This window comes from Hippoglossus hippoglossus, chromosome 4, assembly GCF_009819705.1.
Source record: "Hippoglossus hippoglossus isolate fHipHip1 chromosome 4, fHipHip1.pri, whole genome shotgun sequence".
Taxonomy (NCBI): Eukaryota; Metazoa; Chordata; class Actinopteri; order Pleuronectiformes; family Pleuronectidae; genus Hippoglossus; species Hippoglossus hippoglossus.
In genome coordinates, this window is record NC_047154.1 from 2,771,601 (window position 1) to 2,788,127 (window position 16,527).

Sequence of the window (16,527 nt, forward strand, 5' to 3'; positions counted from 1 at the left end):
AATGTATTTCAAAAACGTCAGGGTCTTTCCAATGGTTTTTAGTGGGAACATTAAAAGGGCTACAATGGTGAAATCCCTTTTTGTGCATTTGTGCGATGTCCCATCTCTTTCTTATTTTTTTCTTGTCCCATGTGTCTCTGTGTGGATGTCCAGCTGTCCCTCCTCTCTGAGCTGGGTTTTGGGGGTGCCCTGCTTTACGTTGACCCCTGCGACGCCCCCCTCGGCCGCCACACCTGGAATCAAGCGTTCAGAGTCACCCTCAACCCCGGAGGAAATCCTGCCATTGGTGAGTGATTGTATTTGAATGACCAATTTGTTTTTTTGTTTTTCATATGTATTAAGGCAACACAGGTGAAAATCATAAAAAAAACTACTAGATATTCTTAAAATGTGGTTTAATTTTCATCGCTGTTGTCACAACTAATAAAACTACCCATTAAATTTGTGTTAAATCCTGTAACATTCCTCTACCTTGTCAGCCTACATGGTTCTTTTGGCTTGTGAACAAATGAACATGTGTAACCGAGACCTCTATTTACCACAGTGATGAAATACGCCGAGTTTACTTCTTACAGTATATTACTGAGACTCGGCTCTCAGTTCATCTGGAGTTCATTCAGAGTAAATGACCTGCAACAGCAAAGCCAGCACCATGCACCCCCGACCCCTTCCAGAGAACACCGAGGGGGGAAGCGCATCTTCAACACACATACACAGGATGAGCTCAAAAGAAAAAAAAAGAAGACCCTTCATAATCTGTTGATATGTCTCATGAGGGTTATGAGAGTCAGTTTGTGTTGAATCAGATGTGTTTATTCAACTTCATGGTCATTTTGCAGGCTGCAGTTTGTGATGCTTTTAAGTGACCTTGCATCATACCAATAGTTATTGGTCCCACCCCCCCCCGACCAAGACCCTTCTTGCTGCTTTGATACTTAGTTTGGCCAAATGTTGAACTCGACAAAGAGTCCAGATGGTTCCAAACTTTTTCCATTTCACATATATTTAGGCCTCTGCGCTAGCCGGAGCTCTCAGAGCTTTAGAAGTGGTTTTATTTTTTTCTGATGTATGATTTGCATCAAATTCATCAAAGAGGTTGACAGAGAGTTCCTAGGACTTCATGTCTTGATTTTCATCCTCGCACGCTGTGTGGATTGTGGGAGTATATGTCCAGTCAATTCAATTTGCAACAGGTGAACTCTGGACACACCTCAAGGAAAATGAAAACCGTCTGACCTCAGTTTAGAGTTCCAGAGCCAAGGGACTGAACACTTATGTAAATGAGAAAATTCAATGTTTAATTCCTTATACAATTCATGAATGTTTTGATTTAGTCATTTTGGGTTATTGAGAATAGATTGAAGGGGGTAATTTTTCATTAAATTGTGGAAAAAATCAACAACACAATAATGTGGACACATTGTAAAAATACTTTCTGAAACCACTGTTTAAGTTTAAGTTGGTGATATTGTTAAGTTATTGTTTTTGTGACAGCTAAAAATGCATATACAGTATGTATCTATGAAGAGTGTTTGGCACCTCAAAAAAATACATCCATAAAACAGATCAGATCATTTCTTACAGCATCTGATTATATGCAGTCCCCCACTTCTAAAACAACCTGAATACACATACCTTTTTTTACATAAACACATACAGATATTAGCTTTTTAAACTCTTGATAGGAATTCTTTTTAAATTTAAATCAAAGCTGTACATGTTATATTTTTCAAGCAAGATTTTAGGATTCCCATAAAATTAGATCAACCATAGCTTGTAGGAAACAGACCATTCAATGGTAAAATGTTTTTTGGACCTCTAAGGAAATTGAATTTTACTATTTCTATTAGTTTAAGTACAGATCAGTTCAAGTACTATCTCTTTGGAGTGTAGCCATTGTTTGAAACATACTCACTTTTCTTACCTTGGCCTCAGGCAGAGGACGTAATATCTCTCTGTATCTCTGTGTCTTTTCTACTGTATTTAAATCACTCTCCCATGATGGATGACCTCCCCGACCCTCAGTCTTGTCCCCACTTCCTGTTTTTCTGCCCGGTCTGGCCAGTGGGGACGTGTCATTACCACTGAAGTATCTTTAGTCCTTGTAAGAGTCCCAGTACCACAGTAGCAAGACCCAGTAGGGCCCCGCCAGATGTCTGGACTGCTGCATGAGTGTGAGTGTGTGTGTGTATTTAAGTGGAAGAGAGCGAGACAGATGCTGGCTGTCTGGTCTCTCACCAATCGCACCGCTCTCAGGTCCCCGGTGCTAAAACAGCTCAGAAGAACAGAAGATGTAAAAGGACACCTCATTACTCATATCAAGCGTACTTTGTTCTACTGCCAGAGACTGCCTCGGTTAAATCTCTTTATTAATCCTGAAAAAATATTCAGTACGAATTATATTACTGCAGCATGAGGTGCAGGCTAACAACTGGGAATATTCAAATGAAATAAAGAAAACAGGTCATGTGATTTTTTTTTTTTCCTGCAGTAGCAATTCAATTAATTGAAATCCAGTGCTTCCCTCTGACTGTTTGTAATAATGTCAGTGGTGGGATTTGCCTTGACATTCACATCCGACCAAACCAAGGGGCTTTCTTAGGAAATGTATGTAGTTCAACTCAATTCACATCCGCCTTACTGTTTACTCGTTACCCTCTGTACACTGTGTTGTGGTGTGTTCAGACCCAAAGAGTAAAGCCTACAAAGGCATACACTGTGCAATTTGAGTTGCACGACTCATTTTGGCCTGACTTAGACTGAGTTTCGTGCATTGTTTGCCGTCCCTTGTACAAAGGGATCCGAGGAGCAATCAGAGGCGCCAGACACACTTGGATGAATTTCTGACATGTCCGAAATTTGAGTCGCCATCTTCAGACTGTCGCACAGTTGATGTATAGTCTTGAGTCCATTCCTCCAAAGTCAGCACCTTCTCCCTAACTGCATCGCCACCAAATGGCAAAACACGATAGTAGGAATTGTAGTTTGTGGCTGGAAGAAATTGCACAGCAAGAAAGAAAAAGAAGGAGAGAAAGGAGGTCTTACAGTAATCCCAGTGTAGCGAGGCGTCCATTTACAAAATAGTAACCTAAATTGTATTTTGCTTTCTTTCAGCACAATAGCCAAACCAAAATGCACATGTCTTCTTACGCCCAGGGCACTAAGGCCTCGGGACGGCTTGCTTTTCATTCCTGCTCCAATGTCAACAGATTAGATTAGATTACAGCTTTGAAATGTCAAAGTGTGTATGTATCTATTGTTATATAGGCTATAACATGTGATAATAAAGGGTTAGGGTTGAGAACATTTTACATTTATATATACAGTGTATTATAAACTGGATGTAATACTTTGATTACATATATATAGATAGCTAGCTACAATAGATGATAACTATGAATAAGAGACAAGCATGCAAAATTGCAGTAGTTGTTTGCAAAGGTAAAGGTGAGAATATGACTAAAACTAAATATAAATATAAGATGGGCAAAATAATTCACAGTTATTGCAGGAGTAATCAGAGAGTGTTGGTTTAGTATACTATATATTTTGAGAGTTCACCTTTTGACAGAGGGGAGAAGTTGTACAATCTTATTGCTGTAGGCAGGAAACATTTCCTGTATCTCTCCTTGCGGCAGCAGAGCTAAACCAGTCTGTTGGAAAAAGTGCTCCACTGTCTGTCCACTAGGTGGTGGAGAGGGTGGTGGATAACAGTTTGTTCAAAGCCCTCCTCTCCACCACCACTTCAAAAGAGTCCTGGTTGCAGCCAATGACGAAGCCAGCCTTCTTAATCAGCTTCTTAAGTCTGTTGGTGTCACCAGCTCCGATGCTGCTTCCCCAGCAGACCACAGCAAAGTGCATTGGCTACAACAGACTGGGATTTCCAACATCTTGCTGGACCCGTGGAAAGATGTCAGCTTCCTCAGGAAATAGAGTCTGCTCATCCCTTTCTTGTACACAGCGGCTGTGAACTCGTCCTTTTCCTCCTGAAGTCGATCACCATCTTGGCCACATTCAGAAGCAGATGATTTCTACCAGCCATCTCCAGCGCTCTGTACTCACCCTCCCTCCCATCACTTATACATTCAACCACTGCAGAGTCGTCAGAGAATGTCTGCATGTGGCATGACTCAAAGTTGTACTGGAAGTCAGAGGTGCACAGTGTGAAGAAGAATGGCGACAGAACAGTCCCATGTGGAGCTCCTGTAGCACGCACCACCAATTCAGACAGAACTCTGCCCAGCTGGACTAACTGAGGTCTGCCTGTCAGATAGTCAGTATTCCAGGAGACGGTGGATGTGTCCACCCTCATTGCTTGCAGCTTCTCCGTCATAAGCACTGGCTGGATGATGTAGAACGTAACAGAAAAGTCAAAGAAAGTGATTCTCACAGTGCGACTAGTTTGATCCAGATGTGAGTGGGCTCGCTGCAGCGGGTAGATAGTTGCATCATCCACCTGCAGCAGGTAGATAGTTGCATCATCCACTCCCAGATGAGGCTGGTAGGCGAACTGTAGAGGGTCTAGCAATGATTTCACCTGTGGTCTGAGGTGCGCCAGGACCAGTCTCTCCAGGACCTTCATCTCATGAGACATGAGGGCAATAGGTCGATAGTCATTGAGGCCGGATGGAGTCAACTTCTTGGGGACTGGAACCAGGCAGGACGTTTCCCACAGCACAGGCATCTTCTCCTGATGAAGGCTCAGGTTGAAGCAATGCTGACGAAGAGCAGCGAGCTGGGTGGCACAGGTCCTCAGAACCCTGGAGCTGATACCGTCTGGTCCCGGGGCCTTGCGTTGGTGAAGCCTCTCCAGCTGTCTCTTCACCTGGCCAGTTGTCACAGACAGGCGGGGGAGGGGGAGCGTGTTAATTACTTCAGCGAAGGAGCAGCACTTTAAAGGTGGGGGGGGGGGGGGGTGTATGTCCAAGGAGCACACAAGGGGGTGTAGAGGGGGGGAGGGACGAAGTATTGGGGGCAGCGAGGGTGTGTGGAAGTCTGTGAGTGTGGTGGGGGGGGACAGATGAGGGCTGTGCACTGAACCTGTTGAAGAACAAATGTAGCTCTGTTGCCCTCTCCAGGCTGTCTCCTGGCTGTCTGTCTCTCGCCTCGAACCCAGTTATTTCTCTCATTCCAGTCCACACATCCCTCACATTGTTCTGCTGGAGTCTGGCCTCCCGCTTCCTCCTGTAGGAGTCCTTGCACTCCCTCAGCTTTCTCCTCGGGTCATGGTGTATGACCCTCAGTTCTTCTCTGTCCCCAGACCCGACGGCTTTCTTCTTCTTGTTAAGAAGAACTTTTAGCTCAGTGATGATCCGGGGGCTTATTGTTGGGATAGCAGCGTACAGTCCGGGCCGGTAAGGTGGTTTGTTCACAGAATTGAATGTATTCTGTGATGCAGTCAGACACGCTGTTGATGTCCTCCCCATGTGGCCCACAAAGCACATCAGTAGACTGGAAGGAGTCCTGCAGTGCCTCGGTGGCCTCCTGAGTCCACCTCCTCCTCCTACACACACACACACAAAAGAGTGACAAAAAGACGCAAATTCAAGAAAACACAACAGGAGCTGCTGTAACAGGCTGCCACCTAGCACGGCGCCTCACCATTTCTGTGTCTTACAATCAAATGTCAAGAAATGTTTTCTCTTGGTACATTTTGATGCTTCCCACAGGGGCTGCTAACACGGCAGTCAAAGCTCTTTGTCAATCTGGAACTTTATTGGATATTATCCTGTCCAGCATTCCAAACACACTTCACGTCAGTGCCGGCACAATTTTGTTGTCTGTTACTTCACTTATCAGCCACCATCACTGAATAATATGTGTAATTCTAGATTTCTGAGTGGTCTCAAAAGTCAGATGTCGGTTCATAAAGTAGAAAATAAAAAAATGTCCTGTTCATTTTTGATTGCTTATAAAATGAACACTCCACAATAAGAAGACAGTAAAGTGCTGAAAATGGCTTTCTCTATATGTCTTTATTTTTATCGGCAATTGGCCACTATCATTATATTTTTGTTATTGTTCATTGATTCATTTTCCAGGAAGACCATTATCTTTTGTGTCATTTCGCATGTCTGGAGTTTACATTTCCCTCAACGTGAGTGCAGTGGATGCAGATTCCTCCCTGGTGTCAGAACGTTATGCCCATGAGAGGAAAAAAATGAGGCCAACATTGCCACATCTGTCATCTGGCTTCATGAGAATCACATCTCCTGCTTTTGCTGTTTAAATCTTGAAAACGGTTCATTTTATAGAATACAGTATATGCAAGTTATTCCCACCGCTGCAATTGTCTCCCGTCTTTGTGAAAATCATTGTCATTACAGATATCGGTCGTGTAGTACTGACATGACAGAGATACAAGAGAGTTCTCCTGTATGGGAGAGGAGGGAAAGTGTTTTTCACCCCAAGAACATAACTGTCATCATTTACTTGTGCAGAGATAAACGTATTACTCTAATACTATGCAGTTTGTGATGCATGGCACATTTACATAGGTGTTTCTGTATGAATGTTACGAAACCAAGGCACTCGCACATTATTCAGTCACATAGGACATATCCATTTCAGCACGTAGGGTCGTACAAAATGTCTTTCATTTAAGATTGGTGTAATGAGTCTCTCTATATGTACAAAACATGTACAGTGCATCTGATTCTTGTCATATTGTATACAGTGTTACCTCTGGTACATGATACGGATATTGCCTAGACCACTTTTTATTTCATATGAAAAGTTATAGATACAGTCACATACTTTTTTATGTTTTCTTTCTTTTTTCACAGGCAAAATGTGAACACACTCTCATACCAGACCTAATTGTTTCCTGACTAAAACACACAAAACCGCTGCTAATGACCTCTAACAGTCAGCTGCCTTCCTCTATTGGCAGCATTATTCCATTTGTACTCCATTTACAATGAAGCCATACAAGATCTTGTAAAACAACAACATGTCCGAGAAATGATGTTCATCATTCAACTAACTGCTTTCATATTTCCATCAATCTAACCCTGACCTGAAGTGCCTAAGTGTCTAAACATAACCAGAAAAACTGTTGAATAATGCTGCATTCACAGGAAATAGATGCTCTAAATTAAGAGTAGATATTATACAAAAAACAAATGACATGTTTTGTATCAATGTACTTGCAACTTGCAAAATACAAAAATTATTCACATATTCATTAAGTTATTGTCAATAAACTGGTTGCGATAGCATTTCCAACTACATTTTGGTGTTTGGTGTTCTCATTTACAAGATTTACAGGGTTGTCTTCAACGTGTTCTATAACAATGAGAATGACATTTGAGAGACATTTAATCCATGCTTTAGTGTGGCAGCAGCAGCACAGTGTTGTTTAAAGTCTGGCTCATCGGACACATGCTGTACATTTAAAGGAGCATCCCTACGTCTGGTGGCAATACAGAGAACAAGACGAGAATTTAACTCAGTGAGACTTTCGATTTTCTCAAGCTTGTACTTCTAACACACACTCAGGAGCCAAATGAACAACTCCTAATTTACTCAAATGTAGGCCATTTTTCCACACTCCATGTGCACTTACTTTTAGAGAACTGTGGCAGGTCCCACTGTTCTTGTCTATCTGCTGCCGTGCACCTGCTTTGCTCGGGCGGAAATGCTTTCACCACTCAGGCCCTTGGTGTCTTAAGAGCTTCATAACAGGCTCAGTTCTCAGTGGCGACAATAGTGCCTCTCTTTTTAAAAATAAGACACATGAAGCTGTCAGGAGTGCTCCCCAGTTGCAACGCTGCCACAGGAGGAGCCTTTTTAGAGTGAATGTGATTCCACTGTTTGCCAGTGCTCTGTTTAATGTTCCCCAGAATTTCCCCACCTCTCAGTTTATTGTTTGGACTTTGTTGTCTCCCTCTCTCCTCCTCCATCCTCCTCCTCCTTCAGCTTGTTAATTTGACTGTTCCTTGTAGCGTTGTATCACTGCCGTGCTGTAATACGCCGCCACAGCAAATCAAAGCCTCTGCCGTCTCACACGTACGTCTTTCCCAATTCCGTTATGTAGTGTTTTATATATATATATATATATGTGTGCATATAAGTGTGTAGGTGTGGGTTGCTTCTCTCTGTAGGCGTTGCAGAAGAATCCGACTGTGCTTTTGCCTGCATAAAGAAACTCAGTGAGATCTAAAAAGTGTGTGTATGTTTGCATCCTTCCTGGTATTTCTCGAGTGTGTGTCTGTGGGCTTTATATTCATGTATGTGTCTTGAGTGTCACATGCAGTGCTGCGTGGATGACAAGAGAGAAGAATCAAGTAGTGTGCAGATTCCTGCGGAGCCTGCAGTGTTTGCTTAGATACCATCGGCAGGTGTTCGCTGTCAGGTTTATTCCTTGTTGCTCCAGCATTCATCTCGCCTGACGTGCACCATGCTGGTGTAGCATTCTGTTATTCTTCTGAGCGATACCACCACTTCATATCCTTTCTTGCAGCATAACTGTCTCGACACTTGGTATAAAGCTGAAAAAAGCCAGCAGAAAAGTTGGCTCATTCCAGTCACTTGTGACACAAATTATGGTTTGTTTGTTTTTATCTATAAAAGATTTGTTAGCAGTTTTAAAGTAAATGAAGTAAAACTTCTGTGTCCATGTGATATTCACCATCTCCATTCAGATTTCACCGAAGGACTAGCTCACACTTAAAGAGGAAGATCAAAATTAGACCTTACAAATGCACAGAGCTTTGTTGGTGTGGGCATGTTTTTGGAAATGAAATATGATCCCGGACAAGTTTGAAGAACAATTGTGGTGGGCCGATCAATAGCTAAATAAATATCCATATTGATAGTACAAGTCTTGTTTGGAGTATCCATTCTGGCATAGGGTTCATCGCATGTCAGATCCCATGAACTTCACACGTTGTATGAGCAGGTGCGCAGAAATTGATTCTGCCAAAACCAAGTATTGGTGTGAGTTTCAGTTTTGGCATCAATAGGGTCAATACAAAAAACGATGAATCCGTCTTGTGTTGGATCACGTCTTGGAAATACAAACACTCTTATAAGTGCTTGTTATCTCTGCTTCTCTGTTGCAGTTGTGCACATGTGCCCAGCGATCACCTTAAAAACAGTCTTTTCTTTTAACATGCATGTGATTAAATAACTAAATAATTGTACTGCTTTATTTGCATATATCAGTTACATTCCTTATCTCTACACTACCCTACTGGTCTGTTACTCATGTTGTTCATTAGTCTGACTTGACAAACATATGTTGCCACTGTTTGCCTTAATGCTTCACTGGTACTTTCTGTGTGCAGGGATAGTAAAGCTCCAAACTAAATTGTGTGGCATTGTCCACCTCTACAGGACTTTGCCTGACACTTTTCCTTCCTATAGGATGGAGTTTTGACATTGGAAAGGCAGCAGCAGTAGTTCCTCCTGACATATAGATATATATATATATATAGAGAGAAAATGTATATTTCATTCTGTTCATTATGCAATGCCTTCGACTAGGAGTACATGGTGACACATATTTGATGCACCAGTGTAGTACCTTGCTGAATGATGTGACATTGTGTTGTTGCACAGGTTGAGATGAGTTCAACTTTTTTTTAGCTGGACAACCCAAGTTTGTTGTCTGTGGAGGTTGCACTGAAAATGAATAATGAAGTGCGACAATCAGTCTAAATGAAGCCCTCTCCACATCTGAGCTTTAAAAGTCAGATTGGTTGGGAGTAATGTAGATGGTCTGGACTGCTAGAAAAGGAAATAATATAATTTCTACTGTGATTCTGTTCAAATCTATCAGCAGGGTTCAGGGTTAGTGGCGCAGATGCTGATTTTGGACTTGTTTCCTTCCATTAACACAGTAGGGCAATCTGCCTGAAAAGCAAGCCATGTTCCAGATTTATGTGAGAGCAGAACACAAGAGGGAAATAGACCCTGTGTTCTCCCTTTGTGGAGTCAAAAAAAAGAGAAGTAATTGTTTCTGGCGTCTTTTTCTTCTCAGGCAGCTCATTTCTTTTGCCAAGTTGTTGCCCCTGCTACTGAGGCAATTTCCTCTGTCCTTTGAATGTGGCGGCCATGTGTGGGGTTTGTCGTGCACTGACTTCCTTCTGTATCCTCAAGCTGTGATTAACAAATGAGAACTGCTGGTCATCAGTTTGTGCTTGCTTTGGGTCTGTGTCCTCTTTAATATTATACACCACTGGTTGTGTGCGAGGCGAAGATTGCATAAATTGTGTTAACCTTTAACATGCAGCACCTCATTCTCTGCGCTCCTCTGATGTAGCCATACAGAGAATGCTCAAACTACTTCACTCTGTTCATTTTTTGAACCGGTGGACAGGTGGGTCTTTTCAATGTGTCCCTTGGGTTATTTAGAAACCTCGGCTGGATTCAAATGAGCTCAATGGATGGAAAATGAAGTCATTAGCATACTGATTTAAATACAAGGTTGCTACAAGACATCATTTTCCCCTTTTTAAATGGACAATCATAGCCAGGGTAATGTTAACACAGCAATGGAGCAACAGTGGGTCCTCTGTAGGGTGTCAGTGTGTGATCACAGTATCTCTGCCCCCATTTTTAAGGGTGAAGGAAGAATAAAAGTGTTTCTGTGCTGTAAACCAAACTTTTTATTCTGCAAAACATTGATTTCTTAAAACTGGAAGGCAGGCATTGCACACTGAATCTCTCCCTTATTTTTATTTGGCAACTTAATCATGAGTATCGGGCAGTAGATGTTTCTGCAATAACCTGAGATTACATTTACTCACATCCTTTTTTCTACTTCCAGTGTCAGTGTTTATGCATGATAACTTTGACTTAATGTAGGGAAGACTGTTGTTGTAACAGGTAAACTATGGCGGAATATCAATATGATTCGTCAACTATGGTAACACTTGGTTAAGATGCAGCAATGGGTGTGTTTATGTTTGATAAACGTTAAGTGCTGTTGTGTGATAGGATGGAAACCTCTGTCTCCTTCATGAATGTTGGTATTGGATGAAATGTCCATGTCTCTATTTTAACAATCTAAGTGCATGGTTCCAAGACCATTTGAGAAGCTCTGTCTTAACTCAACACCAAATTTACGTTTTGTTTTAATACTCAACCAGGTAATATCCAAGCTCACAATCTTTGCAGCAAGAAATCAGATCTCACCCATCAGATCTCAGGATCCTGAGTTACATGGTCACATTAATAATGCTGGTCCAAGAGCATGGTTTTGCTGGTGAAGCTGGATTGCCATCACATATTTTATGCAGCCAGTACTTAACATGACCCTTGTAGATGTAGACCCCCCCACAGGGGATCGCTGTGTTATATTAGATTAGATAGATATTTACAGATTTTGGACTGTACAAAATTATGACGTCTTCTCAAGCTTTATTCTATTTTTTGATTTATGTCTTGTGGATTTCTGTATTTTACCAGTTATAGGCAGTAACGCCAACTACCTGCTCCTGCCATTATCACTTCTTACTTCCTTAGCTTTGTAGCTAATCTAGCCAAATATCATGCCATATATGCCTTGTGAAGAACGTGCTTCAGTTAAGGAGGGAAATAAAGAGATCTCTGACCTGAAGGACGACATCCACAGCTTTCTGATTAACTGCGGAATAGACACTCTCATTAGCAGCTTTATTGATGAGCAGAACAAAACACTCAGCACAGCTATCCCGGACACAGTTTTCTGTGACCCCTCCTCCTGTCCTTGTCTTTCGTCCTGCTCAACACCAAACTACCTGTTGTCTTGGGCTGAGGTTGTGGTGTGCACTCATAAGAAAGGATAGGGCAGGGCTGCTTCACCGCCTCAGCTTAACCTCTCCATTTGCTACGCCACCTTGTCTGATGAGTCTCTGGTACATCCAGCAGATACCTCTGTGGCAGTGGACTCCCCCTCTCAGGAGACCTTACTGAAAACAGCGACTGTTCACCCTGCCTCTACCTCCAGTGGACATCAGTGCTTGTGTACCACACGATCCGTGGAAATCAGACTCAGCGGCCCTCCTCACAGGCAACATTTTCACACCGTAGTAGGATGCTGAAAGAGGCTGTGCTCAGTTGCTCTGGATTTCTTCCCTGACCTAAGCCGGGAGGGAATCCTTCGTCCATGTCTAAGGTTGCCCCCTCATCACATCACTCACCTGCTCAGTCACCAGATCCTCAGTCAGTGTGTTCCACACATAGCGTGGAAACAGATCTGGCTTTCTTATACCATGAGAACCCACAGGTGGTTCCTCCTTGCCCCCTCTTCTTCAAAGCAGTCACTCATTGCTTCCTCGGAGCCACAGACACAGTGGTTGCTCCCACCCTCCACAAACTAAATGATAGTTCACGTGGGAACTAATGAGAGCTCACCTAGAAGGGTCAATAAATCTTTGTCTTTAATTTCTCAAGGATTTATGGTAAGTCTGTACTTACAGGTCTTATCAATATACCATCTCTCTTCAACAAATAATTTACTTGCCAGGACATTATTGCTTTTTTAATGTTATCAGAAACCTGATATAATTCTCGCCTACCAATTTCTATTCTATTCTATTAATTGTCCCAGGTTATACGGCAGAGGGAGAGAACATTCATTTTGACAACATGTTTGTTGTCAACTGCTTCCTGATTTCTATGGGCGACTTTACATCTTTTGAGTCATTGTGTTCCAGTATTGGAGGACAACTTGGCACACTGTCCATTTTAATCTGTAGACCCCCAAAATCTGTCTCAGGCTTTATATAACAATGCTCTGAACTCCTCTCTATTATGATGGTAAATTATGAGTTCTGATATTTGCAAATTTTAACATACATGTCTGCTGTCCAGATGACGTTTTAGTTTCAGATTTTTTAAATGTCGGTTCTTTTAACTTAACCAGGAATTTCACAGGACCTACAAGCAACAAGGGCCACACCCTTGATGTTGTGTACTCACATGGGATTTAAGTAAAAGATATCTTATGTAAGGATGTTTGTGTCTGACCACGAATGCCAAAAATGTTCACATCTTTGGTCCAAACATGTTTTTAAAAAGAAGTCCTACCCTGTATTCTGTGGTGGAAATTCTTGGTGAGAGAAATCAAATAATAATTATAAGATCAATCAGTCGTTTGTGAATTTATTAAAGCAGGAAATACAACAGAGAAACTAATAAAAGAGTATATCTAAGAATATAATCGAGAATCTATCTGAATAGGACAAAGTTCTCAACAAGACAATGTGATGCAGAAGTCTGACCAAGAGGAGTTAACTCCTTCGGATATTTATGATATTCTGGTCATACAATTATCGTCAGACTGAGGAAACACTTTCATCAATGATTCTTCCGTTAACCCAATCAGTACCCCCATTTGCACAGTCAGTACTGGATCAGTGCCAGTTCTGTTGGTCGCATCAGCATCTTTGTTTCTTACAAGGTCGAGGAAGGTTCATGCACAACGGTAAAGGAAAGTTCATGGAGTAGAAAGACATTACATACAAGGTATAGCAGACAGTTAAAATTTCCATTACAAATACTCCCACTATTTTAATTATACCTCTTCATTTAATTTAATAGATGCTCCTTTTTCCTCAGTCAACCTTGACCAAATTCATTTTTTTCCTGTTTTTAATAATACCTGTTTCCAAGTATTAGACCATATTGCTCCTTTTAAGAAAAAGTCTGTTATCCCTGCCATGGATAACCGACTTTTCAATCGGGTTTCAGGACAAACCAGAGCACAGAGACAGTCATAGACAGAATTTTCTTGTGTTGCCATCGGGAAGTCCTGATTATCCTCTGTGAAGATGACCCAGGGGTCTGTCCTTGGACCCCTCCTGTTCACATGGTATATGTTACCCCTGGAGCATGTCATCCACAAACATAATATGTAAACTTTCATTTATATGCAGATGACAGACAACTGTATTAACTTTTTTACCCCACTGACTCTGATCAAATCGGTATTCTCAGTCCCAAAACATTACGTACAAATAGAGACATCTTGGTGTTACCTTTGACAGTGACCTCACCTTTAATAAGTATGTAGACATAGTTGTCCAGTCTGCAGTTCTGCAGCTCAAGGAACTTCCACAGATCAGCATCTTTTATCCAGAGGAAACCTAAAAATTGTCTTTCATGCCTTCAGTTCCTCTCATTAGGATTATTATAATTCTCTCTTTACCTGCCTCGGCCAAGAGAGTTGACATAAATTACAACTCGTCTAAAACACAGCAGCCAGACTCCTCACCAAATCTAATAAAAGAGATTTAAGCTTCTCTTCATTAGCTTCCAATAAATTTTAGTATTGATTTAATTTTTATTATTTATAATTTTATTGCTAACTTTTAAGGCCTGTTCTAGACTTGTAGCTCTTTCTGATCTTTTAACACCATATGTGCCCGGTCGTAACCTGAGGTCCTCAGCGAAGGCTCCATTCGCCAATCCACAGTCCTCCTCCCTGAGGAGATCCGTCTGGCAAACTCTTTATCCTCTTTTAAATCTCTCTTCAAGCAACATTTTTATAGGTGTACTTTCTCCTAGTTCTGATTCTGAGTTCTGCTTCTTTCATCTATTTTAACAATTTTATAATGTTTTATACTAACTTGATTTTACTCTTTTCTCATCTTTAACATTTTATGTGGCTGTAACGCTCCATATTGCTGTATGTGTGATCGCCAAATTGCTTTTTAACTGTCTCATATATTTTACCTTCTTTTTTCATTTTTTCACTGGCACCTTGTCAGTGAGTTTCGAAAGGTGCTAGATAAATAAACTTTATTATTATTATTATTTATTTGTTCACTTTTTTTTGTTTAACAGTGGGAAAGAAAGTTGCAGCAACAGTCACATGCTTCATAAGGGTTGTACTTAATTAATCATTTGGGTGTAATATGTAATAAACCAATCAAAATGGCATCTGCCATTTCCTTTAAAAGCCAGGTGAGCTTGCACTTTGGTGAATTTCTATTATAATGATGGATTTGCATGTTACTATGAAAGAACACCTCACTGCAGAGGAATTTGATCAACTCATGCCTGTAATGAAAGTGCACTAGCAGACCATCTGTGTTTGTAACAAGCAGATTGTATGCTGCTTGTGTACCCACAAATGTGTATAACTATTACTATCTTGATAACGCATTCCTTTAAAATACAACTGAAATATATCAACATTGACTTTAGACCAGCTACTTGCAAAAATTAGAAAATGAAAAACTCCTCCAGTCTTTCAATATATTACCACTGTCTTTCCATAACACTTAACACAGGCTTTTAGTTGCCTATATCTACAACCATAATAAATGATCATGCTAGTTTGTACAAGTTAGTATTGTACAGAAAACATGTGAAAAACATTTAAGCAAAGAAGTTGTCGAGGTTCAGTTGCCCTCTCGGTGCCTATGACAGTAAGTGGAAGCACCATCATTCAAAAGGGTCTTTTTACAACCGTAAGAGAAAAACATCTGCATTGTCCCTTGCTGTCCGATAGTAGTCAGTTGCTACTCCAAGTTGACATGCAGAGACAATCTTGAAGAATAAGTGGTTTTGAGAGGATTGCTAATTATATATCTTGCATTGCCATGTAGTAATATTTATAATACACAGTTCTTGAATACCACAGAATCTTTTGAGGGATAATGCTCAAGGTTAAGGGAAGACGAATGGCTCATAAATAGGCTGATGTTATTTGAAGGTCCCTGACAATTAAAGTCACTATGTACCCACCGACTGCTTTGAACTTTGCCTGAGCACATAGAGGTTCCTGAACTGGCACTTGATGCTGGCAGTGACATGAATTGTGAGGTGCAGAATCTGTTTATTATTTTACTGGCCTTATTATGAATGACCTCAGATAATTATGTTCCATTAATCTATCTTTTGATGTCATCCTATGACTCACCATTAGCTTTTATGAAGTTATGATTATAAAATGTTGCATGGAGAGTTTGGTTTGCATCATCTAAGGGGGGATGTTAGATCGTCTCTGGCTCGAACATTGCTTATGAAATAACATTCAGCTTCCTCATCCCTGCAATCGTTGTTTCTATCTTTCTACCGCTGTTCTTGCAGTGGCAGGGTTTGCAGGTCTGTGGTTTTCATGCAGGCTACTTTTGAAATGTTGCTGTGGCTTGGATTTGTTTTGTTTGGGGGTTGGGTCGATCAACTTTGCATGCAAACCTTAAATTACATTTTTTATTTATCAAAACAATATCAAGCTGAATTAAAATAAACACACACAAGGGCCAACACTCCACACACATGCACAAATACACTTACAAAATGGGCTGTTTTGCTCTCTGATGCTCAACTCTAACTCCCAGCTCTGGGTATTGGGCTTTTTTAGGGGGCTGGTGTTGATTGGCCATGGTGCTGGTTTTGCCACACAGATTTGGTAGCCTTTCCCAGTTGTAATAACCAAGCAGCAACAATCTCAGAGTAATGAGGACAGCAGCAGGCATCTCATCAAGTCTAACTTTGCTACAACTTGCTTCAGCCTGATGACAATTTATCCCACACAGTTCTCAGCCTGCACAAAGTAAAGTGATTCAGTATGAAGTGAGACTATCACAC

At 41.2% G+C, this 16,527-nt stretch overlaps 1 protein-coding gene across 1 annotated transcript in view; it reads left to right on the forward strand.

Moving 5' to 3' along the window:
- Window positions 1-16,527, forward strand: part of LOC117760528 (inactive N-acetylated-alpha-linked acidic dipeptidase-like protein 2) — a 473,414-nt gene that overhangs the window by 267,785 nt on the left and 189,102 nt on the right. The window contains exon 10 of the mRNA XM_034583636.1: window positions 154-286. Coding sequence (XP_034439527.1) covers window positions 154-286 — 133 coding nt within the window. The remainder of the gene's footprint in view (window positions 1-153; window positions 287-16,527) is intronic.